Source organism: Aythya ferina (genome assembly GCF_964211825.1).
Source record: "Aythya ferina genome assembly, chromosome: 1".
Lineage (NCBI taxonomy): Eukaryota > Metazoa > Chordata > Aves > Anseriformes > Anatidae > Aythya > Aythya ferina.
Genome location: NC_140296.1, coordinates 59,753,460 through 59,776,968, shown reverse-complemented (window position 1 = coordinate 59,776,968; position 23,509 = coordinate 59,753,460). Strand labels below are relative to the sequence as shown.

At 42.1% G+C, this 23,509-nt stretch overlaps 1 protein-coding gene across 1 annotated transcript in view; it reads left to right on the top strand.

Moving 5' to 3' along the window:
- Positions 1-664: 664 nt before the first annotated feature.
- EFNB2 (ephrin B2) overlaps positions 665-23,509 on the top strand; it is a 45,239-nt gene continuing 22,394 nt past the window's right edge. The window contains exons 1-2 of the mRNA XM_084506451.1: positions 665-1,791; positions 22,688-22,971. Coding sequence (XP_084362577.1) covers positions 1,664-1,791; positions 22,688-22,971 — 412 coding nt within the window. The 5' untranslated portion in view covers positions 665-1,663. The remainder of the gene's footprint in view (positions 1,792-22,687; positions 22,972-23,509) is intronic.

The window sequence follows — 23,509 nt, the reverse complement described above, 5'->3', positions numbered from 1 at the left end:
GCGGCGGCCAGGGGACGGGAGGGAAGCCGGTGCCGAGCCGGGAGGCTGAGCCGGGGCCAAGTCCTGCGGGCTCCGGGGCGGCCTGGGGCCGATCGCCCCGCACGGCCAAACTTTGCGGACCCGCAGACGGCGGGGGCAGGGCCGGCGGGGCACCGGAGGGGCACGGCAGGGTGAGACCCGCAGCCCCGCTCCCCACGGAGCGCCTGGCCCTTAGACAGAAGCGTGCTCAATTTTAGCAAAGACTTTGCTTTTTTCTTTTTTTTTTTTTCCTCCCCAGTCTCTCGTTTTCCTCATTCTCGCCCCACGCAGCTAAAAAGCGACACGAAGCGCGCGGGCTTCTCCCTCTCTCCGCCTGCCGCCCCCAGACCGGGGAGGGGTGTGTGTGTGTGTGTGTGTGTGTGTGTGTATGTTACGGGGCCGGGGGGGGGGGTGGCTCAGCCGGGGTGGGTGTTACAGCCGGGGGGTGTTACCTGCCGGCTCGGCCCGGCTCGGCACGGCTCAGCACGGCTCGGCTCGGCCCCGCCCGCCGCGGCGGCAGCGGTAAGTGACACGCGCGGCGCCCAACCAGCGCGGCGGCCCGGCGGCGGCCCTATGAGCGGCGGCGGCGGGGCGGCGGGGCCGCGCTTATATGGCTACGGCGGCGCGCTGCCGCCGGCCGCGCTCCTGCGCCGGGGACTCGCGGCGGCGGCAGCAGTGGTGGTGGTAGCGGAGCGGTGACGGCAGCAGCGGGGGCTCGGGTGAAGGAAGGCGGCGGGGGAACGGCGGTGGCGGCGGCTGGAGCCGCGTCTGCTCCGCGTTGAGCCCCGCGCCCGGCGCTCTCCTGCTCCTGCCGCCGCGGCGCGCACTGCGGATCTCGTAAGGGAGAGGTTTTGACGCTGCGACCCTCCCCCTCCGCTCTCTGCTTTATTTTTAATTAATTTTATTTCTCGCCCTGCGCCGGCGGCAAGGACAGCGGCGGTGCCCCCCGGGGGAGCCGGAGCCCTGCGGATGCGCCTCCCCGGGACCGGGGGAGGTGACTCTCGGAGTGGATTTATTGACTCGCGGTTGCGCCCGAGCTCCCCGAAACAGCCCGGGCTGGTGCCTGTGTGGATTGCAAACTGCGGGCAGCGCTGAGAGACACGTAGCAGGAGCCTCCTGCCGGGGCTGTGCCCCCTTTGCCCAGCCCTTTTTATTTCTCCCACCACCGTTTGCTGTGTTGTTTTTTTGTTTTTTTGTTTTTTTTTTTTCTACTCCTTTTCACGCGAGCCTTAGACACTGTGAATGTGTATGGCGCACTGGATCCAAATGGGAGTTGGCAGTTTGAGTGGCATCCTCCAAGGCAGCCGGCAGACCCCGAGTGAGAGGAAGGACTGAGGCGTTTGCTTTTTTTTTTTTTCTCCTTATCGCCGTCGTTACTTCGGAGGTGGCTGGGATCTTACCTCGCAGGAGAATCGATGCCCTACGTGCGGCTGGCATACATGACTCAGTAGATCTGTCGCGGCTCTCGCCAAGTGCATCGTCGACCCGCCGCCGCCTCGTGTGATATCTTTTTTAAAAATTATTTTGTTATTATTGTATTCTATTTTTTTTTCCCACCCGTCCCGGCCTTGGGGATACCGGGCGCCCGCCCAGGTGCGGCGGAGTTGGCGAGGCGCCGGGCACGGGCTCGGTGCCGCCCGCGACCATGGCAGCGCGGAGGCGCGACGGCTCCGCCTGGAAGTACTGCTGGGGAGTCGCGATGGTTTTATGCAGAACTGCACTGGCCAGGTCCATCGTTTTAGACCCCATCTATTGGAATTCCTCCAACCCCAAGTAAGTCGTCGCCACCGCCACCCTCCTCTACCTCCTCCTCCTCCCTCCGCGGGGGGACGCTGCCGCGGCCCTCAGGAGACGGGACAGGGCGGAGTGGGGAGGTGGGGGGGTCCCGGCAGGATCCGGCCCTCTCGGGGCCGTGTGGCGGTGGCACCCCGCTGATTGCCCCCACCGGGACGGAGCGGGGCCGGGGGGAGTCGGGCCGGGGAGGGGCGGTAGCACCGGGCTGGAGGCTGCGGGAGGGGTGCAGGGCCCCGCGGGGGAGCCGCCGCCATCCCGCGGTGGGAGCGGCGGAGGCCGCGGGGCCGGAGGCACCGGGCGGCGCTGCCGGGAAGGGGCTGTGTGGGTGTGTGGGTGCTCCTCAACTTCTCCGCCCGCAGATGCAAACTCATCTCGCTTGACTCCGGCGGGGTTGCATCTGCGTAGAGCAGGGCTAAATTTGGTGGTGGAGTTGATGGTATCAAGGCACATGTCAGTGAGTAATGAAGTGAGCGCTACCCATCACGCAACCATTTAGTGTCATTCTTCATTAGCAAACCCCGGCAAAAAACTGCATGGGCTCCCAGGGCTTCGCTATCAAAGCCACGTCTTAAAATAGCACATGTTTAAAAACTTAAATAGCATATTCTTTAAAAACTTAAACAGAAGGAACTTGTACTTTGGGAAAGAAGAGTACTTCGGAAAGTGGGCCGTCTTTCCAAATAAAAGTCTATCTGAGGAAAACTTTTCTGTCCCTTTCATTTTTTTTTTTTTTTTGACATATGGAAAATAAAAGTTGGCTTCGTCCGGCTGTGAAACCCTTTGAACTTTTGTGATTAAAAACACCGTAGCAATTTTTTTTTCCTTGGCTAGGAAGGGATAGTCTGTAATAAGTTAAGGAAGTTTTAAACCAGAAATGGATTAAAATAATTTATTCGAACTTACATTACATCTTTAATATATATTTAAAAGCAAACTGTATGCATTGTATTAATTGAATTTAAAATTTCCAATTAAATCCAGGGAGTATCTGTCTCGTTTTCCCAGGGGACTTTTTAGAGGAAATGTTAGGTTGCAATGAAATGAGAAGAATGGAGTATTTCCTGGACTGGGGCTTAATTCTGTGCGGGTGGCAGGATCTCCAAAAAATTGGGGAAGGCTTAAAAATTTGAATTAAAAGTGGCAACTCAAGTTTATCAAGTCTTGTCTTACTGTCATCATTCCCTACCATTTTCCCTACCATTGTTCCTGCTGAGGAAAAACTTGCAGGTTTTATGCCAGCAGTTTTCAATAATGAAGCTATTTGCTGTATCTCTGTGTGACTTCTTTACAGAGAAGTTTCCTAATCTTTAATTTTAAAAAATGAAAACTGATAGGAAGGCCGTGGAATAGCCATTTCTGTGTTTTTATTCTTAATATTGCGGCAAATGTTCATTTTATTTACACATACACTAGGTGGGAAGCCAGTTAGGATAACAAAGTTTAGCTCCAGTCTCTGGCTCCACACTTCTATGATGTGTGCAGTTTAAAGCCCTTTCTTTGGTTTAAGAAAGGTGGTATGGCATGACACCTGAGAATAAAGAGAAGTAGGTGATAATAAAGTGGGCTTTGCGGTGCTGTGTGAGTTCTCAAAAGTCACAGGCTGCGAGGTGGGGCTGCATTGCATTAGTGGGCCTACTGTGCGTGTGGAAAACAGGCTTGGCTCAGCCCTGGAGGTTTGCATCGCCAGCCCTATGCTCAGCGTTTTCCTACAGAGGTCACTCTTCCAATGCAGAACAGCTTGCTGCTCTGGCCTCTCCTCTGCTGCTCCTTCAGTTCCAACCTGTTTTGCTTTTTTTTTTTTTTTTTTTTTTAAACTTACCTTGTAGCTTTTATTAGCCATCAGTGAAATTAAAGTATCCAAGCAGCAGAATTCAACCCATCTTATAGTGCCTGGGGATATGCTGCCTTTATCAAATACAAGTTGTTTCCATTTGGGTAATTCTAAACTATTTGATTACAAAAAAAAAGGTTTCAATGTTGTTAATGGTAGATCTAATGATAATATCTAATTACTTTTTCAACTTAAATGCATGCTTAAAAATAGGTTCTGCTGTTGATGTAATTGAGTTTTCTTGAGTGATTCATTGGGGCTTAATCACCACAGTGAAGAAGTACACTATTAAAATTAGTCTTTTCAATTGCTGGGGATAGTGATTTATAGGCCACTTGGAGGCCCATACTTTGAGGAAGCTTACAAATGCATTACCAATATTGCTGTTGGTGAGACAGCTCCACTTCTCGGAGCAGGATTTCTTACTAATTCTTGTCACAATTGTTTGCCCAAAGGATACTGAATAATTTCTCCTTAGACAAGGTTGTCCTCGCTTGGGATTCAACACGCTTGAGAAGTAAGCTGCTGAAAGGATCTCAGCGTAGTATAATAAAGCTCCTTTCTAGGTTTGAAATAATAACTATCTTTGGTACTGGTTAATTTATTCAGGGAAGCTATTCATTTAACTCCATTGAAAGCCTCAACACATAAATCTGCTGAACAGGTAGGCAATTACATGCTGGGAGAAGTTATTAGTCAGGTTAATATAAAGTAAGAAATAATAAATTTTAGGTTAAGGTGAACATATAAACTGAATTGGTTTTGCACTGAAGTTTAGAGGTTGTAATTTTTAGCAGGTGGCTGGGATTGAGAGTACACAGTAGCTGTCTGAACACAGACTTCTCTGCCCTGCTCAGCTCCTTTCTCCCTTCCTTGAGCTCTACTTTCATTGCCTCCACCGAGTCACAAGAGGTGTATTTTAAGTGACATAAGATAATTATACCTCTGACTTTATAGCTTGGGAGGTTAAATGTCATCATTGCAGATGTTTTTGTAGATGTTACAGACTTCTTATTTGAAGAAAGTTAGTTATCATGATCTTGAAAATGCAGTGAGAAATTATTCTGTAGACTTAACTCCTGTTGACGCTTTTTAATTAGGGACTTTCTGCCTGTGCTGTTTCTGCCAAGATAAACAATATATATAGATATCATGGATTACCTCAGTTTCACCTCCCAAGCACTCAACACTGCCTCTGAAATGTATGACAGAGCATAGTGTCGTGGAGTGCATTTCAGTCAAACCTTCGCAAAATCTCATTCAAAACCCATTGTTTCTGTCTGAGCGTCTCTATGCCTTGCGTGCTATAGGCTGGTGAGCAAGGCAGTTCTCCTTGGTAACATGTGGAAGCGTATCCTCAAAACTGCTGCATTTGACACTGATTAAGTTAGATTATATAGCTGTTTCTCTCTATCTCTTATAACCAATTATATATGGGATATTTCACAGCCCATCTCTGAATGAATGCTCACATGTCAGAAACTGATAAAATAAACTACAATTGATGACCCTGTTAAATGGGCTATTCAGTGGCATATAGACTAGTCTGCTTCTCATTATTTCTGAAATTCTTATTTTTGTAGGTAAACAAATGCACATTCACTACCGATTGAATAGCCCCTTGAACTATGCTCTGCAGTTTGCATTTGGGTTAATCTTGTCGGTTTTAATATAGAGAGAAAAAAGGGGAAAGCACCAGGGGTGGAATTGTTAGTGCTTTCACATCCACATTCCTCACATTTTGTCAGGATGATAAACTGTAGGTAATGGACAGTGCTTGTTTCACAGGACAAGTGAGCCTGCCGAAGCACAAAGAGCTTGCTAAAACGATACCTCACAACATGTTTGGTAGCCTCTTGCTAGACAAGAATTTATATAGGAGTCTGGTGTCATGGGAGCGCACTTTCTAACCTCAACAATTGCAGCTTCAAGCTGAAGAAACAGGAGTGGAAGGTTAAAATGATTTAAACACATGCTTCTAAATTGTACCCAAAACATAGCTGTTGACACTTGGCATGCTTATACAAGAAGTGAGTGGTGTCTTCCAGTCCATTTCCAAACATCTCTGGTGTTTATAGCCAGGTCTTAACACAAGTGAATTAGCAAAATGAATTCAGAATGAAGTAATGTCCAGATTTTTCAGTTGGTTATTTTCCCCTAGCCTTTTACAGGGGGAGTATAACTGATATATTATTTATCGTAATTATCATAAAGCATGTTATCTGTAAGCTGTGCCATGTTGTTTCACTTTGTTTAACGAAGTAATTGCTTTTAGAAAAGCAGTGACTAAAAGTCAAGCTAAAATCAGTATGTCCCCCCCCTCTTTCCACACACAAGAATTCCTCCCTCCCTCTCTTTTTTTCTTCCTTTTTCCTGTTTTGTTGTAAGGCAATTGCATTGCTTGAGGTGTGACAATTAAGATTGTTGCAAATTTGGTGAAGGTTCTTGTAATGGAAAGGCAGCAAAGGGCCTGAGGTGACTGCAGTGGCATGCCGGCCAGGACAGGCCTTGGAGACTTGCACAGCAGCCAGAACCAAGGCCTTTTTGAGGATCTGGTCTTCATGTGTCGTGCAACCTGCGGTACTAGAAATTGCTCGTTGCAAATGAGAAGAAAGTGTTCTTCTGAGAAAAAAGTAGTGATTAAAATGTTATTCATGTGTGCCTAATGTCTGCCTTCCTTGACTGCTGACATAAAGAAACCTGTTTTTCAGGTCATTTATCATACATCTACATGGATTTGCTTATGAGCTCATTCTTTGTGAGGCGTTGTGGAAACTTAAATAGGAATGTTACACTGCTTGAAATATTTTGATTAAAATATGCAGTGCCATAGAACTATAAACTTTTAACCAGAGCACTCTTCTCTCGAGTGAGGCTTTTTCTAGGGTGGAGGGGGAAGGGAGCGGCAAGGGAGAAGAGTTTGGGAGGGAGTTGCCTGAAAAGCAGAGGAAGGGAGGATGGCAAATAGACAGTGTTAGAAGAGCTTGGAAAAACTCCTGTGGCTTCATTGTCTCTTTAAAGCTGGAGAACACAAAGACAAATGCAGTTCAGCCTTTCTCCCATGATGGAAAATGTAAACCGTTGACACAGCTCCCATGTTTAACTTGTTTAATTCTCATTTTAAATTCAGTACTATACCAGCCGTGTGAACTCTGAAGATTTCTTTAGTAATCCATTTTGTAGTTCCGAATCAAAAACAAAGTGAAAAGGTCTGACACAATTTGCTTTTATTTTTAGGCAAATCAACCCTGGTCATAGTTAATAAGGGGATTACAACCCAGACTAGGTCTTTACAGATGTAATGTAAATCAAGGGCAGAGTATAAAGAAACTGATCCCTTTTGATTGAAGTATGGTAAAAAGGCATAGAGAAACTAGCAGCAGTAATCTGATTGTATGGCAATAAAACCACCATTTTCTGTCTTTCAGATAAAAATAATGTGGTAAATCCATGCAGTTCATAAGATGTAAAGGCAGATAAAGGGTGATGCCATGGCAACATATAGATTAGCTTGATGTTAGAAATGACACGTCTCTGAAAGGGGTGCTGGAGACTAAGGGCCTTGCTCCGGGCTGCAAGGCATTATGTGAGAGCTGCACAAAACTCGGGGCCGGGATTAGGCTGTATGAAAGGCCTACTTGTGGCTCAGGCTGGTTAAAGCAGCGAAGAAAAGCTGCTCAGTTCTTGCTCATTGGTGGTGTATAATATGGTAAAGATAGATTTCATTTGCTGCTCCGTCTGGAGCAAGGGCCGGCTGAAGCTTGAGGCTGTGGTGAGGCAGGGATGGCTCTCCTTGTCCAGGCCTGGCCCTGCAGCAGCTGTGCTGTTGGGTGGGCTGCTTGCAGGCCTGGCTGTCTTTCACGGGCGGCAGGGGGGGACAGGTGGGGCTGGGGTTGGGTGGAAGTAGAACAGAGACCAGGAGAACAGATTTTGGTTCTGTTTCGGGCCAAGGTCTCGATCCCTCACTCCACGGGAGCAGCACTGACAAACATACTGCATTGTCCGCACCCCAGCCAGGTGTTTCAGCGTTTCTTGTTTCCCACTCTGCAGAAATATAAAAGAAGGGGAAAAACAACAACAACCCAAACCAGCATTAATTCCTATTTGCCAGTAAAACTGCAGATAATCAAATTGATTGGCTTAGTCTCTAGGTGGTATTTATTTCTGAGTGGCTGGCTGAAATCTAGAAATGAACGAGATAAGCATCTGCCTCTTCCCCCCAACCCCATCATTGGGATGAGTTTGCTGTCAGCCTCTTGCGTTCAGCCAGACGAGATTGTAGCCATTGCTTTGTCATTTATTTTAAGCGATCTGCAGCTGTAAAGGTAGTAAAATACCTCTTCCAGTGCAGCTGCCTGTTTTTTTTTCCCCTGCCTTTTCTCTTAAAGAGCTTTCCAAGTAGTTACGGCTTGCTTTTCTACCCAAATGACAACCATAAACACCCAGAGCTTAAAGTCAGCATTACGTTGCAAATCGGGGTACCATTCAAATGAGAAATATTTACTTTATTGCCTGCTCATTTGACTGCTGAGGGAAAAAGAAAGCATTCTGCATTTGTTAGGCAGAGTCTAGACATAAGGGAAAAAAACCACCGAAGTCTACAATAACAGTTGTGTCTTTCTTTAGTGGGAACGAGCCTCGGATGAGCTCGGCAAAATGGGATTCATGCTGTTTTTTTGGCAGTGGCTTGGACACTTTTTAAGGTTCTTTCCCCCCCCCCCCTTTTCTATTTTTTTATGAAGATGTTAATTACATGCTTAAATTTATCATTCTTATCCTACCCCATAGTAGGCTGGAAAGCTTCACAATCTGACTGAAAAGGCAACTCCAGAACCCAAACTGTCAAGCTGCTGATGCGATTTAACAAACGAAAAATAAACAAGTGCATATAGGGAGCCGAACAGATTGGTGAAAGTCTGAAGTACTCAGATATGTTTCCTCTCTTGCAGCTTAACCTTCAGAAATCTATATTCAAAAGATCCAATTCATTTGCTGAAATTCTCCAAAGCACAGGGGCACCCTCATCTAATTTACAGGCCGGTCACATCCAAGCACCTTGCATTCTGCATTTGACAATGATTGCTAATGGGCCATTCAACTAAAGTATTTGCTTGTTAACAGGGAACAGAGCATGATAAATGTCCAGCAAGCTTGCGGCCTCCTTCAGCTTTTCAAATGCAGACTGGTGCATATTTATGGCAGGCAAATGACAAAGGGAGAAGCTGAATTACTCTGGCCTTATGCTTTCTGTTCGAACAAGGGTTAAAGTAATTAAAGAAATAATGCAAAAACCGATGTCCTTTGTTTGCCAACCATTATCCAACATTTAGCTTTCGAACCTGCCTGTCATGTCACATTTCAGAAATGTGCGAGATAAGACTCGGTGCGTTTGGCAAGGCACAGAAAGGAATAGGTGGTGCTGCTGTATGGAGGGGGCTCCCTGTGCTGCGGGTGCCAGGGCTGTGTGCTCCCACACAAAATCATTTGCAGGTGCCACTTCCCTGAAATAGTATTTATTCGCAGAGGTTGATTCAGAGATGGACTTAACACGGGGTTTGTGCAGTCTGCACTGAGTTTCCCTAAAGGGGGAGAGCGAGGGGGCACGATTTAAGAAAACAAGCACATTTTCAGTGAGTCTGTTTCTGAACGCCAAGTATGAAAACAAAATGGCAGAACGAAAAACAGTTCTGCCGTTGCTCCTCTGCCCTCGAGGACAGCTCCATCTTCAAAAATGAAATGACAAAGCACACACAGACATTCCTTAAACTGGTGCTTAGACTTGTAGTGTCTTCAGTGTCGTTCTGAATTAGTTGTTAGTTTTGTTATTTTTTGTGCTTATAAATTAATGTTTAAGGTTAGCCAGATTTTCAGAAGTCTTCAAGAAGTCTTAACTACAGGTTTGCAAATATATAATTTTAAATTCCATATTTGAAAATGTCCTTAAGTATTTTGTATTTTCAGCTGCAAGTAGGTAAACATGTTTAAGGCTTCCATCTAGGTCCTGTTCAACTCCATGAAAATACTTCCAGTGCCTTTAGTGAGTATTACATTAGCCTTCAAGGGCTCTACATTGTAATTGTTTTTCTCATTATAGGCAAAACTTTTATTGTAATGAACAAAAATCTATCATTTACTCAAGGAAAGAGAACATCCAGATCTTTTTTTTCTGCTAACTGTGATGGAGAGAACTTTCCTTTGATGTGATTATATACACTGTCAAAGACAGTGAATAAGGGCAGGACCTCTATCTTTTTTGGCAATCCTGGCCAGCCAACACCCAGTGTTTATTGCGGTATCAGCACGATAATTATAATGCAGCTGATTTAAACTTTGATGTAATAGTCTATGCTTTCTTCTGGTTTTAAAAGCAGGTCCCAGGCCAAAAAAGATAAAGGCTGGTAGAGGATTATGTTGCTAGGTGAATCATTCCTGATGCATAGCATATACATAACTATAAGATGGTTTTTCAACCTACAGCATTCTTTTTAAATGTCTTGTGATTAATGGCTAAAATAGAATTTGCAAAACTTTATTTAGTAGCATTTGGAACTGTGTACACTTCAAAGGATAAAGAATGCACAGGAGGATAGACTAAATGCTGTAATGATACATTAGCCTGAAAAATCTGTGATGCTGTCAATTGCTTCTGACTGTTTTGTTAGTGTTTATTTGAATAGTGTATTTGCTTAGGTACCCAAACCAAAGAACAGTGGTGGGAAAGGTGAACAATGCGCTGTAAAGGGAAGTGCATGTTAAAGCTAATAAGAGGGATTTAAAATTTATTATTATTATTATTAGTTAAAGCCTAGTTGCAATTGAATGCTATTTTATTTTGGATTGGGAGGTCTGCCAGACTCCAGCCTGTCAGAGCTGAGAAGACTCAAATCAAGTCCAGGCCTATTTCTGCAGCAAACGGGAGTCCTGGCTCCTTGCCTGTGGATTCATTCAGGAAGGCCCATCTGGCTTTTGATGTTCTGCAAGTTTGAAGCAGTTTGTTTAAGGAACCTATGCAGTGAGCACTGGTGAAAGCACACATAACTACAGTTCTAACTCTTCAAGTGGTGCATCACTTTGCATTTTCATTTTTTTTGGTGCTTGCCATCTGCTTACTTACCTTCTGAGCAGCAGTTGGTTTCTATACCTGACAGGATGAAAGTGCAAGTTTGGAGTTAGGCATATCTTGACTCCTTTTGAGGTTTTGCAGTCCCATAGCATTCACTGTCCACACTTCAGTTGCTTTCTTCATGTTTAATTAATTTCTGTTTAGTTCAGAAGCAGTCTAGCTTAATCACTGCACAACACTTGACCTTTATTTTTTTTGGTTCTTTTTTTCTTTTTTCTTTTTTTCCAAGGTATTTCCAGGCTACATGGATTAGCTGAACAAGGAAGGTCACACTGGCAGGCAAGATTACTGGTCTGTGTGATAAATATTCTAAAATCCATGATTTTTGGTGGTAATTGTTGTTCCTTCTAATTTTATTGGACATTTTAGACAGTTTTTGAAGAGAAAAACTAAATTTTCATAAATGTATTTCTTATTGTAATCTTTTCAGTTCTGTGGATCAGTGTGTGACAGCAAGATGAGCACGACTGAACTCTGCTCCGCGAGCCTGACTCAGGAAACTATCCTCATTCAGAAGAGCTCATGTTGAGCTCTTCTGCTTATGTTGAGCATGTGCTGAATGCTGAATATTTTTGCTGAAGCGGGACAAATTTAAGCATGAGCTGTCTTGAACCAAGGCCAGAGTGAAAAGGTTTTTTGGGGTTGGACAAATACACGTCTCTTTGAAGCTTCATTACATTTCTTTCTATCAGAAAATGATGTCAGAAGCTACAGCCCTGTCTGCACTTGGAGTGAGTCTTAATTTCCACTTAGCTTGCCAGCTACCAGCACAGCCATGCTGGTGGTGATCCCTCATGCTGGCTGGGACAGTTCGAGCAGGTCCATCACCTTTGTTCCTAGACTTCTGTCTGCACTGGTAGCTCTGCCTGTACCCAATTTTCTGTGCTTTTGTTTGCAGTTCAGTGTGATGCCAATGCATTTCCACAGATGACTGGTTGATATGAGCAGTTCAGTTGATCCCCAGAGCAGATCAGGTTAACCCCTGAAGGATAATCTGGTTTGTGACTAACTGACCATGCTGAGCCTCCCTGTGGTAGAGGCTGAGACACAGGCACAGGGCAGCAAGCAGATCAAAATGGAGTGGCTGAGGCTCCTGCGGTCTCCAGCCACTTGGTGAAACCTTCTGATGGACTTTTCCACCTGGGTAGGGATGTCCAATCTAGTGATGAGTACACCTCTGGGCATTTTTAAACTACTCCACTGGCAGCTTATCTTAATTCGAGAGGCTCAGCACTGCAGTAGGGCAAGAGCTGTTTTTTGGTAGTTCAGATATTACTGCTGTCTTGGAGGTAGCAGAGGCGGTCATGCTTGATTCTGCTTCTGCAAGTCAGTCAGACTTTGGAAAAGTTGGTAATTAACATAGGATCTCCACGCTTACCAGTGGCTGCATCTTGGGTTTAATGTGAGATGCAACTGCAGGCCAATTGTAGGTGTCTCATCTGGGTTTTTGCTCATTTGTTGTTTTTGGTTTTTGTTTTTTTCCCTTTTCCATCTGAAAACTGTCCTGTTTATATAAAGAGAAAAAGGATGCAGTATAGGTAGGAGTGAAAGTGAGTTGCAGCTGGATTCTGAAAATCTTTGCATAACAAAGGTTTGCCAAAATACGTTTGGTTTGTCTTATGATGACACCATCATAGTTGATTTGGCATAACTTTTCCTGAAAGTTGTGAGTTAACAACTTGTTCAGCTTCCAAATGTTTCCTTATGCAGGCAAATGGTATGCAGTAATATCTTTTCTAACAACTGCAAAGCAGCTGAATTTTTTTCTTTGAATTTGAGATATCATCACTGATTATTAATGTCTCATTGAGTAAGAAGACAGACCCCGCCCTCTTTTATAGACTTTGCTTGGAGCATGTCTTGGAACAAGACTGTACAGGTGTGAACAAATTGTAGTTAAGGAAGACTGAAAACTTTGGTTTGTATCCTTGCGTTGTGGCTGACATGAGATTTGTTTCTGTAATAGAAATGGAGAAGAGCACGGAACGGCACAGCAATAGAACAATCTGTTTTCATTGTTTCTTTCTTCCATCCATAGCTTGTGATTTACAGTGCCCTTTTTGAAAAGTAGTTCTTTTGCAAATGACAGCTGGTCTCTGTTAGCTTTCTAACAGCAAAGACTTCAGTGACTTGTGTAAGAAGCACACATGGTTTGGTTTGACTTTCCGTTCCATGCTAACTACTGCTCTGCATCTTTTCAACAAAGCGCCATGTTTCTTGGTTTTGGCACACCCTGCCTCTGCGAGCGCAAGTAGAGTGGTGGTTTTGTGTTTCACTGAATCCATGGCACAGACTTTCTTTATTTTTTCAAAAACCCAAACCATATAAATACCTGATTATCTTTGCTGCGAGAGCAAAGAACTACTTTAATATTCCCAGTAGCATATTTTGAACAACAATTCTTTAATTAAAACAACATTGGTCTCTTCCTGTATTTCATGGGTAGCAAATGAGAGAAAACACCAGTGTTAATATCAAAGGGAGTCAGTTTTCATTACAGTAATGGTTCAATTGTGCAATGCTGTAGGCTGTGAAATTTAATATTATTGTGACTTGTATTGTAATTGTAGGATGACAGAGGAAAATGGATTAAGTTTAAATATAAGTGTACACAGCAGCACATGGACTTTGTCAAATGGAAGCTGAGGGCAGGGGCAGGACGAGTCCCCCTCTGGCTCTGTCATAATGAATTAGTATTTTGTAAATAACTGGCCACTAGACTGTAGATTTATTACCTTTTGTAGATATATATGGACACACACAGACACACATGAATTCTGCACTGACTGTAATTGCAATGCGGAGTTGCAGAACGGGTTTATGCCTGTAGGCTTGCAGGGTATTTGAATGTCTAGGCTTCTTGTCTTCACCTTTCATGAAAATATCCTTGCCTGCCAGTTTGTGAAGTTTTCTTCTGAAGGCTACACCCATCCTTTCAGTTAGGAGATTGCTAACACATGAATGGCCTCAGACTGGAAAGCCCTTTGTCATTCTTTTCTTCCTGTTGAATAAAACCAAATTCAAGTTGCAGATGATCTTTGCTTTAGAAAATTGTGATAGACAACTAGCGTTAATGAGCAGTACCCCTTTCTTTCTCCATTGCCCATATACATGCAGATTAAAATGGAAAATGGTCATTTAAACCATCCATTGCTGATCTCTTCCATGGAAAATTAAGGGCAATGAAAGCTAGATGTTTCATTTGTTTACAGCTTAGGTAAGTGGAATATGTCTCCAGAGCAGTGCCTGGTAGTTTCTTAGTGTGTAAACTCAATGTTCTGTCTTTTTAGCCCATTTCTTAGCAGTGTTTCACAGAAGTATACTCATGTTGAAACCTGTTCTAATGTTAAAGTGCAAAAGGGGGCAGTAAAGTGCTATCCAAAAAAATGTTTATTTTTAAGGTTATTTTTTTTGGTGGTAAAACTTGTATTTCTCTATCTCTTGTATTTAAAATAGTGATCACATGAATGTCTTATGTTTGAAAGGCTTGCAAATGTTGTAAATGTGTATCTTTAAGCATTGTGGGAACAGTGCTGAGAGTGAGTTTCCATGTTCTCTCCTTTAACCCAGTCCTGAAACATGCTACATATTTGGAATGAATTGAAGGCGGAAAGCTGTCCTCAGATATATTTAGGGCACAGCTATATGAAGCATTTCCGAAAGAATTCCAATGTTGCTAATCATGTCTAGTTCTCATTTTGTGCATTACCAATGCTGCCTTTCTGGAAAAAGAAAATTAAATTAAAAGAGTGCTGAGGTTAGGGGGTTCTGCTTGAAGTACTGAAGTGTGTAGTGGTGGCATGGGTCAAGAGTTGGGCTCTCATCCAGACCCGCATGCATCATTTGTCAAGAGGTAAGTAGAAAGAGCAACTAATTACAATGTACCTACTGAGTGTTTTCTCTTTCAGAAATTCCCCAGAATAAGCTATTTATACAGATTGGCTTCTGCTTTCCACTGCAGCCACTTGCAGTTTTTAAACTCTAGGTAGAAAGCATGTTTCTGTTGAAATGCAGTAAAAAAGAGAGCGTGCTTATGTGTGCTCGCAGGCTTGTGTGTGAGAGATAGCAAGTGATGATTGGAGGAGTAATTCCCTCATTGTTAAAACTAAGTAAGTCCAGCCCTGTTGTGATGGTTCATATTTCTGTAAATGCTGATGAAATTATAATACAATACACTTAAAATAGAATGTTGGTCATATCCATCCTTTTTTCTTAGTTAGCGGACCATCCTAAGCACATTAGTGGTTCTTTTGTGGTAACCAGCATTGATTTAGTGAGTGGATCAGAATTGTCTAGTGCTCTGTGTGCTTCTTGCAAAGCAGTAATTGCTTTCTGCACAATAAAACAAAAAGTTAATTGCTGATAATAATGCTTTATGTGGAGGTCATGTATAAAAACCAAATATCAAATCTAAAATTGTTTTTGAAAATAATCCTTTGCTATCCTTGTTAAAAAAAAAAAATCATACGTATTTTCAGCATTTTGAGCCTTATCTGTGCAGTAAATATTCTAAGCCAGGCTACACTGCCTTGTGCAAAACACTCAGAGCTTGTTTCCCATCCTACAGAAAAAAGGAAAAAAAAGATAGGTGTTTGCTCTCAGGGGAATTTTTAAGGCAGAAGAAAATGTGCTTTCCTTTTACGGGAGGAAAACTGCACATTCATTTCACACCCTGGATTCATGTTGAGGGCTGAGGGGTAAAGCACAACTTAGTCTGAAGATTTTAGTTATATAACTGGGTGGTAGGTTGTGTTTTTCTCTCCCTTTTTTTTTTTTTTTTCTCTGCTTTATTTTGTGAACAAGAACCAAGCAGTGAGGGAAGGGCAGCTTTCCAGCAAAGTGAACGCATCTCTGGGAAGGAGGAATGGCACCCAGTTGAAACAGCCACTCTGTCATACAGCAAAGCCCCTATGGCAGCTGTGGTCCAGCAGCCCAAAGGCCGGCGCTGCTGCTGCTCAGTGGGGTAAGGTGGGAGCAGGGTCCCATGCCTCTGGTCACCCTGAGGGCAGGAGCTATGCAGTCAGCTGCCTCTGCCCAAGCCCAGAATTGGGGTGGCCCCTCAGGGGTATGCTACATCTCCTTTGACTTACCCACATTTTCCCTGGAACGAGGTCTGGAATCTCGTGACAGTTTTTAAGGGACCGGATTTTATTTTGAAGAGAGTGTCTCCAACAAAATGTATCTGATTCCAGGTGACCTCCTTCCATATACACAAAGGGTTAAAGGGGTACGGTTCTCACCAAACATCATGCCACAGCTACATGTTTGGGGCTCTCTCAATGCAGGGCTGCTTGAGGCTTGCAGCCATCTTCAACGGAATGGTAAGAAGTGAGTGTACATATCTCTGCAACAGCACTAGTCATAAGAGTTGTTTGGTGAAGGAAACTTATGACAAATCTTTCTAGGAGGCTGGACAGGGCACTTCTTGATGTGTTTGAAGAGCCCTGGTGTCTGAGGGTGTCCCTCCACACACTGCATGCTCTGTGCCTTCAGGAAGTTTCGCAACTGATTTCGGTAAGGATAGGCTCAGGAAGAGGTACCAAGAATGGGGTTCATTTGCATGGCTACTTGAGACATATAAAATGGTGGCACTTTTTGCCCTATTTGTGGCCAGCGTAGTGATAAAAAACAAAATAAATCCTTGACCATTGCCATTTTGAGTGCATTGTGAGCTTTTTCCCTCCAGCAGTCCAAAAGATGATGACTTTCTGGGAAGGTAAGAAAGAGGGGGAGGACAAGGAGGTACCACAAAACCAAGGGTGGAGATGGGTTATGGTTTCAGGGGACTGTTTCGATGCATTTATGGGCCTTCTGCAGGTTTTATTATAGGAGAGCCCAAGCCCTCCAATGAGGATGTTCTTCTCTTCCAATGGAAGTGAGAAACACGAGAGCTGTAGCTTTAGAAACCTCTGTTATGGCATTTAATGATCTGTGTTTGTATAATGTGGTGCTTACCATTAAAGATCCTGAAGGATGTGAATGAGAATATATTTGCTTATGTATTTCTTTGAATTCCATTTAGTTTCCATTCTGCAATTCCTATAAAAGCAAGTACCCATTGCTTACATGAATAATTTCATTAACTGCCTGGAAAAATGTTACATATAAATAAAGGTTAGCAGATTAAACTTCTTAAATTTTATTGAAATTCAAAAAGATACCTGTTTAACATATTTTGTAAAACCTTGTTATAGTATTAAAATAATTTAATAATACCATGCTGGCAAAGAAAAGTAGCTTCCAAAACTCGCTTAAAAGAATGTTAATAACATTAAATGCTGAGCCTCTGTTGTTTTCAAAGTTTCATTTGGTAGTCTGTGCATAATGCCAGTTCTATCATCTTGCTGTGTCAAAACTATGGTAATTTTTCTTGCAGAAAGCTCATGTAAGAGTACTGCCTTTCTTTTTAACCAAATTCCTTACTCATTTTGAGACAGAGACTCCACATTAATCTTTTTTGATGAAGCTTGTTTTTCTGTCTGTTCCATAGCAGTTACTGATCCTGTTTTCATTGAATTCCTGTTCACTTAATCCATTTAAACTGGCGTGAGATCAGTCCTATACAATCACTGCTTTTGGAAAAAAGCATTTGGGGTTTAGAGCTATGTGTATACCTCATATCCACATGGCATATCTTTGTGTGTGATATTGAATATGACAGAAACTAATGTAAAAGCTCTGTAAGGAGCAAAGGACTCTTTTTATAGAGAGTTTTAGTCTATGTTTCTGGATTTTTTAATTTTTTTTTCAGTTCAAAGTCTTTGGGAGTCAGTAAACTGATTTTCATCTCATTCAGCAGGCTATGATTAGGCCCCTGCTACTTCAGTGAAATCAGTAGGACCTTTGCCTGTAACTTTTATGAGCTTTGCATCAGGGTATTAGGACTTTTGCCTTGCTTAAATATTTCTACCAAGGACAAAATAATACTCAAAATATTGTTTCTTTTCCTAAAAAGCCAGTTGATGAATACATATACTATTTAATAACCATTCTTTTTAAACAAGAAGGAGTTGTGTGTGGCATGCTGTTCTGTATTCTGTTTGCATTTGTGCAAGTAACGGGCTAACGTACTGTGTTATTAGTATTCATGACAGTTCCTTAATAAAACTTTTTCAATGAATAACTTTATAGTCAGGCTGGTAGTTAAACTTCATAAAGTTAAGTGGGTAGGATTCCCCAACAGAAGGTTTCAGGCTGTATTTTAAGAAACATCTTGATTGTTCGCATTTTTAGGGTTATTTTTGTTACATTAATTTAAAACTAAGTGCCTACACCAATTAGTTCAGGTAAGGTATTAAAGCACAGAAATTTGGCACTGTTTCCCCAGTTAAATATATAAGATTCTCAACAAGTAGTAACATGCTCTAAAATTGCATTTATTTTATAATTACTAGGGTATAGTTAAAAGGTTAGTGTTTGTGTGCATATATAGAGAGAGTGAGTGAGTTTTGCAAGTTGGTAGGAGTGTGACAACATGTTTTTTACATCAGTGTTGATTAATAAAATCTTTTCAAGAATTTATTTCCCTAAGATTTTTTTCTGTTGATATTTTTACAGTTTAAGAAATGGCTGTGTGCAATAGTAGAATATTAGGAATAGTAGAATACTCTTCATGAAAAAATCTGCTGGTATATAAAGCTTTGATTTGTTTTTTTTTTTTTTTTGTGAATTTAATATTGTGCAGTTAGGTAAGTTTGAGTGGTCATCATTAACGAAAACTCCTTTATAATTTAGTATGTGTGAATGTGCTAAGTTTCTGTAAAACAAAAGTTATATTCTTAAGAAATTACTTCGGAATTGTATGTTGATAGATAGGTATTAATGGCAAAATCAAATTTAAATTCTCTAGGACTTTGACAAGTTAGTGTACATTAAAACCTGGAACTGTGGGACCTCAGAATAAGTGTAGTACTGAAAATTACTGTAACATTGGTGGGAGTGGGGAAGAGATTTTTTTTTTCTATTCCTGTGACGTGAATTTTTGATCTAATTTAAAACTGTTTTAAAAAATAAAAAACTTTGGGAACTCTGCATGTTGCTGTTACTTGCTCTAAGCTGCATGGCTAGTTAGACGTGTGGGAGGGATTCACATCCATGGGCTTTGCACAGATGTCAAATGTCACCCACAACACACCAATTTGGGGCTGCCAGCAAAAATGCCCTCTGTATCCTAAAGTGGTTTCATTTCATCGTACAGCTTGTACTACACTTCATGTACCTTTCTGTGCTTTCTCACAGAAAACACTGTGATTATTAATTATGGGTAAAATTCTTCAAATGCCCTTGTCTCACTTTATCGGAGTTCTGGAAGAAATGAGTCAGGAAACTGGCTAAGCTTTTCTCCTATGTTTCTGTTCGGTTACAGGGACCTATATTGTTACGTAAGTTTCCCAGTAAAGAACATTTATATCTGAAAAGCATAAAATTAGGAAGTCAGCTTTTTTATGTAAAGCAATGGCTCCAGTCCTGTCACTGCCCCGACTTCTCAAAGAGCCGGGTTAGTATGCTAAACAACCATTGATGTAACACAGCCTCCCTCAATATCATGCATAGGACTCTTGAAACCTCTTGATCTATCCTTATTGTATTTCTGTTTTGGGGGAAAAAAAAGTTTTCAATTAATTAAAGGCACATTCCCTTCAGGCTTAAAACCAGGTTATTGGCTTCTTTTTTACAGATGCAATCTTACAAACGTTTCATAAGTTTTGCTGCTATCCCAAAATGCTTAAAACTACATAAGCACTTGCAGAAATAAAGATTCAAGATACATTCAGCCGTGCTGAAATTTTTGTTAGCCTCTACTAAGTATTTTTTTTTTTTTTAGATCTAAAGTTTGCAGAAATAAGGTCATAAAACAATAGTCTTAATCCCCTTCATTGACATTAAATAGTTTCAGAAAGTACTTATTGCCCAGCAAGTGATTTATTTAAAGTCTCTGTGAAAATGCAGTAGCAGAAATATTACACAAATGGGAGAATAAAGATCCTGCCTAGTTCTGGGTCACTAAGTTATTGTGGTTGAACTGAAATGCATGAGTGGAACTGAAACTTTTGTATTCTCTCCATCCATATTTATGCTTTATAGTTGTAAGAAAATAAGGAAAGTAAACTGCAAAAATATCTTTCTTGCAAAGGTCACAGAAAAAAGAAATCAATACAATCTAGTTCTCAGATTAATCCTTTCATCCTTTTTTCTTTCCTAATCCCATCAGCATTAGATCCTAAAAGTTCAGAAACTGAAGTGGAAGCAGATTTACCGAGTTTAATGCTCAAACTGTACAGACTGCAGACACAGAGCAAGAGTATTCCCCTGCCATAAAGCCTAACGAGTGCCTGGGTTAAAGCTCTTGTAAAATGTGCTTTAGCTGTCTGTTGGGGGTGGTTCTGTCCTTTGCTTTTTATGGGACAATTCCTGGCTGCTTAATCAAGGCACACAAATATGCTTTCTGTCTGGTCACTGTTTCCGAGAAACAGCCGGCTGTCCCTGAACCTGTCTTGTTTGTACTCAGAATTTGCATGGAGAAACATATACCACTCCTACTTAATTACACACATGTATACATGAAATCCAAAGTTAGATTCAGTGTTTTTGTTTTTTCAGGCTAGCTTTAGGGTTGTACAATTGATAATAACAGGTGCATGTTTCTAATATTATGAATTTTGATTTTATTAAGCATGCACACTTAAATTGATCTAAATGATCTAAATTTGAAAACAAAGATCCTCTCCTGAGGGAAGTCCTGTGTCTTCTTACACATTCCCATGATGTGAAGAAGAGCTGCAGCAGCAGGATCATGGCCTTTGTCCTGGGACACGAGTAACATTCATCTCCTGATACAACGCTGCTGCACAGAAGCAATGCAGGCTGGGGCTATGGCCAGACAAGACGATACAGTTAGTTGCAAGTGACCTGGGTTGGCCCAGAGATGCTGTCACTTTGCCTTTGCGTTTGTCTGGTCAGAATTTTTCCCAGAGGAGGGGCTGAGTCAGGATCCGTGCTGTTCTCTTGGAAACATATGCCGGCTGCGGTATTTCTTTCCGCATTTCCTATGCACTCTTGCAGGGTTGGCCACTCCCTAGGTAGCTTCTCACGAGGCTGGCAGCTCCAAGGAGTATGTATTTCCACCTTTGCACTTGGATTACCGTTCTGGCTTCATGGACGCGGTAGTCACTGCATTCCTATGGTGTGTCTGAGAACTGGAGGAGGAGGCGCAGCTTCGCCCCGTCTCCAGTGCACCTCTATTTGCACAGCCGTGGCCAAGCCTAGTTTCTATAGTCTAGAAATTACACTGCGTGACACAAAGGAGCGCAGTGATTTATGCATCAACAGTCGCTTTTCTTGCCACAACATTTCATTGTTCTTTTTCCCTAAATATGTAATTACATGTCTTTGTCCTGCTACGTGCTGCTTCACAACAAATATAATTCTTACACAGGCTTTGTGAGTGAAAATAATCCCACTCAATTAGCACAGATCATAAACTTGCATTGTGCAGGAGCAGTTGCAAATGATGGATTCAAAATTTGGGGCATCACATCTTCCTTTTTTTTTCCCCATTCCTTAAGTTCTCATCCAGTTCTGCTCCTGGCTGGTGGGCTCCTTTAGCAAAGGAAAAGGCTGGGGGTGATCTACGCCTACAGCTTTGTTCCTGGGCCTTAATATTATAATAAGCTTCCAGGAAGGCTGCCTGTGAATAAGCTAGATTTACTACATGTGCTGTTTAGCACTAGCGCTTGCAGAAGGGTGTTCATTAGGCAGCAATTGTTTCAGTCAGTTTTTCAGGCCGATTCTCCATTAAAGAAGCTCTTTCGAAAAGGCTGGCAGGCAGGAGAAAGAGGAAAGAAAGTCGGGCTTTTAGGTTGGTGCATTAGACGACATTGTATCGTTGGCTGTAGTTCTAAAACTGCACTCTTAGCTTTAAATGAAACAAATATATCTTAAGGAGAATGGAAACAAACAAACAAACCTGCTGTAGCTTTTGTCCTTGTAAGAATAAGGCTCCTCATTTTGTGGATAAATCAATGCTCTAAGTAATTATTTATATTTTCCTTTCATGAAGAAGTGCTGATGTTTGACTGGTAATTAATACCAACGGGAATGATACAATAAGATTAAGTCTGACCCCAAACACTAAAGCTCACTGCCAGTCTAAGAAGTCTCCCATCTATCTCCATCTATACAAAGACAAAAGCACACCTGTGTTTCATTTGTAGCACCGGGGGGGGGGGGGGAATATAAAATAACGATGTAATATTGGAGTTTACAAAGAAATCACTGTGGTGTGGTAATCATCGTGTCTTGGAAGAGTGTTTTATCAGAAGCATGTGCATCCTTGGGTTGAGTAGATCTCCAGTTGATCCTAGGTCTGTAAGCATCATCCTGACGAGTGACTGATGTTCCTTTGTGCTATACTAGTAACATTAATCAACATCGCAATATGTTGTTAAGTCTGAAAGTCTAAGTTGTTTCCTTTCCCACATTTGTGCTCCAAATGAACAATCATTCTTGTCATTCTCCCATGTCCAAAATTAGCAAAATATGTGCAAGAATAGTAGAAATATTACCAACATGTAAAAACAGTATTGTAGCCCCTCATACGTTGCACTGGCTCCTGTGAATGGCCAAATGTGGAACAAACCGCAGTTCCTGCCAAAGACATAAAACGTTCCAGAGTTCCCAAAACTGGGGTGAAGACTGTAAAACTCAATCCATCTGTAATTTCCAAGATCTAAATAAACATCTTGTTGATATTAAATTGAGTCAGGCCTAAACTATTAAGATCTGGTTTGTTCACTCTGTCATTTTGGTTTTGGAAACCGTGTGTTTTTTCCTTTCTGTCCATTGCAATTGCTACTTTTCTGAATGAGATTTTATCAAGTGTTTCACATTTACCTTTTTTTTTTTTTTTTCTTTCTTTTTAGATTCCTTCCTGGACAAGGATTGGTACTATATCCACAGATAGGAGACAAACTGGATATTATATGCCCAAAGGTGGACTCTAAAACTGTTGGCCAGTATGAATATTATAAGGTCTACATGGTTGATAAAGACCAAGCAGATAGCTGTGCTATTAGAAAGGACAATACACCTCTACTCAACTGTGCCAAGCCAGATCAAGATGTTAAGTTTACCATCAAGTTTCAAGAGTTCAGCCCTAATCTCTGGGGCCTGGAATTTCAGAAGAACAAAGATTATTACGTCATATGTAAGTGCAAAATAACAGTTGTTCATTCTTTTAAATATAGTTGTTTGTTTCTTTGTATTTTGTGTCATACATGATAAGCAAACCAAGAAGACTCTGAATGGGTTTGTATTTCTTTTTCCTCCAACAATATTTTCTCAACAGCACATTTTTGACATTATTGCTGATTTCTGTAGGGCCTTTGTATCTTTTTTTCCTTGATTCATGTACACCAAAATAGATTGTACTACTGTGCCTGCAAGGAGCTTCTCCTTTTGTGCACGATTTTTTGTTCTATATTCATATTGAAAGGCTGTGCACAGCTAAAGCATGGTGTGTTTCCTGCTTGCAGCTCTGCTAATGCACCATGCTGTTGGCCTTGCCCATGGGTACCCTTAACGCCAGGAGTAGGGCTAGAGTGGTCCAGCTGAGGTAACCTGTTGGTTGGCCTTTGTTCCAAGTGATCCAGGGGTTCTTTCAGGAAACATGTTCTTGGGCAAATCCCAGATGCAGCATGATCTTGAGTTTTTCATGGTCTTGGACTTGCTGAATGGATGTGCAT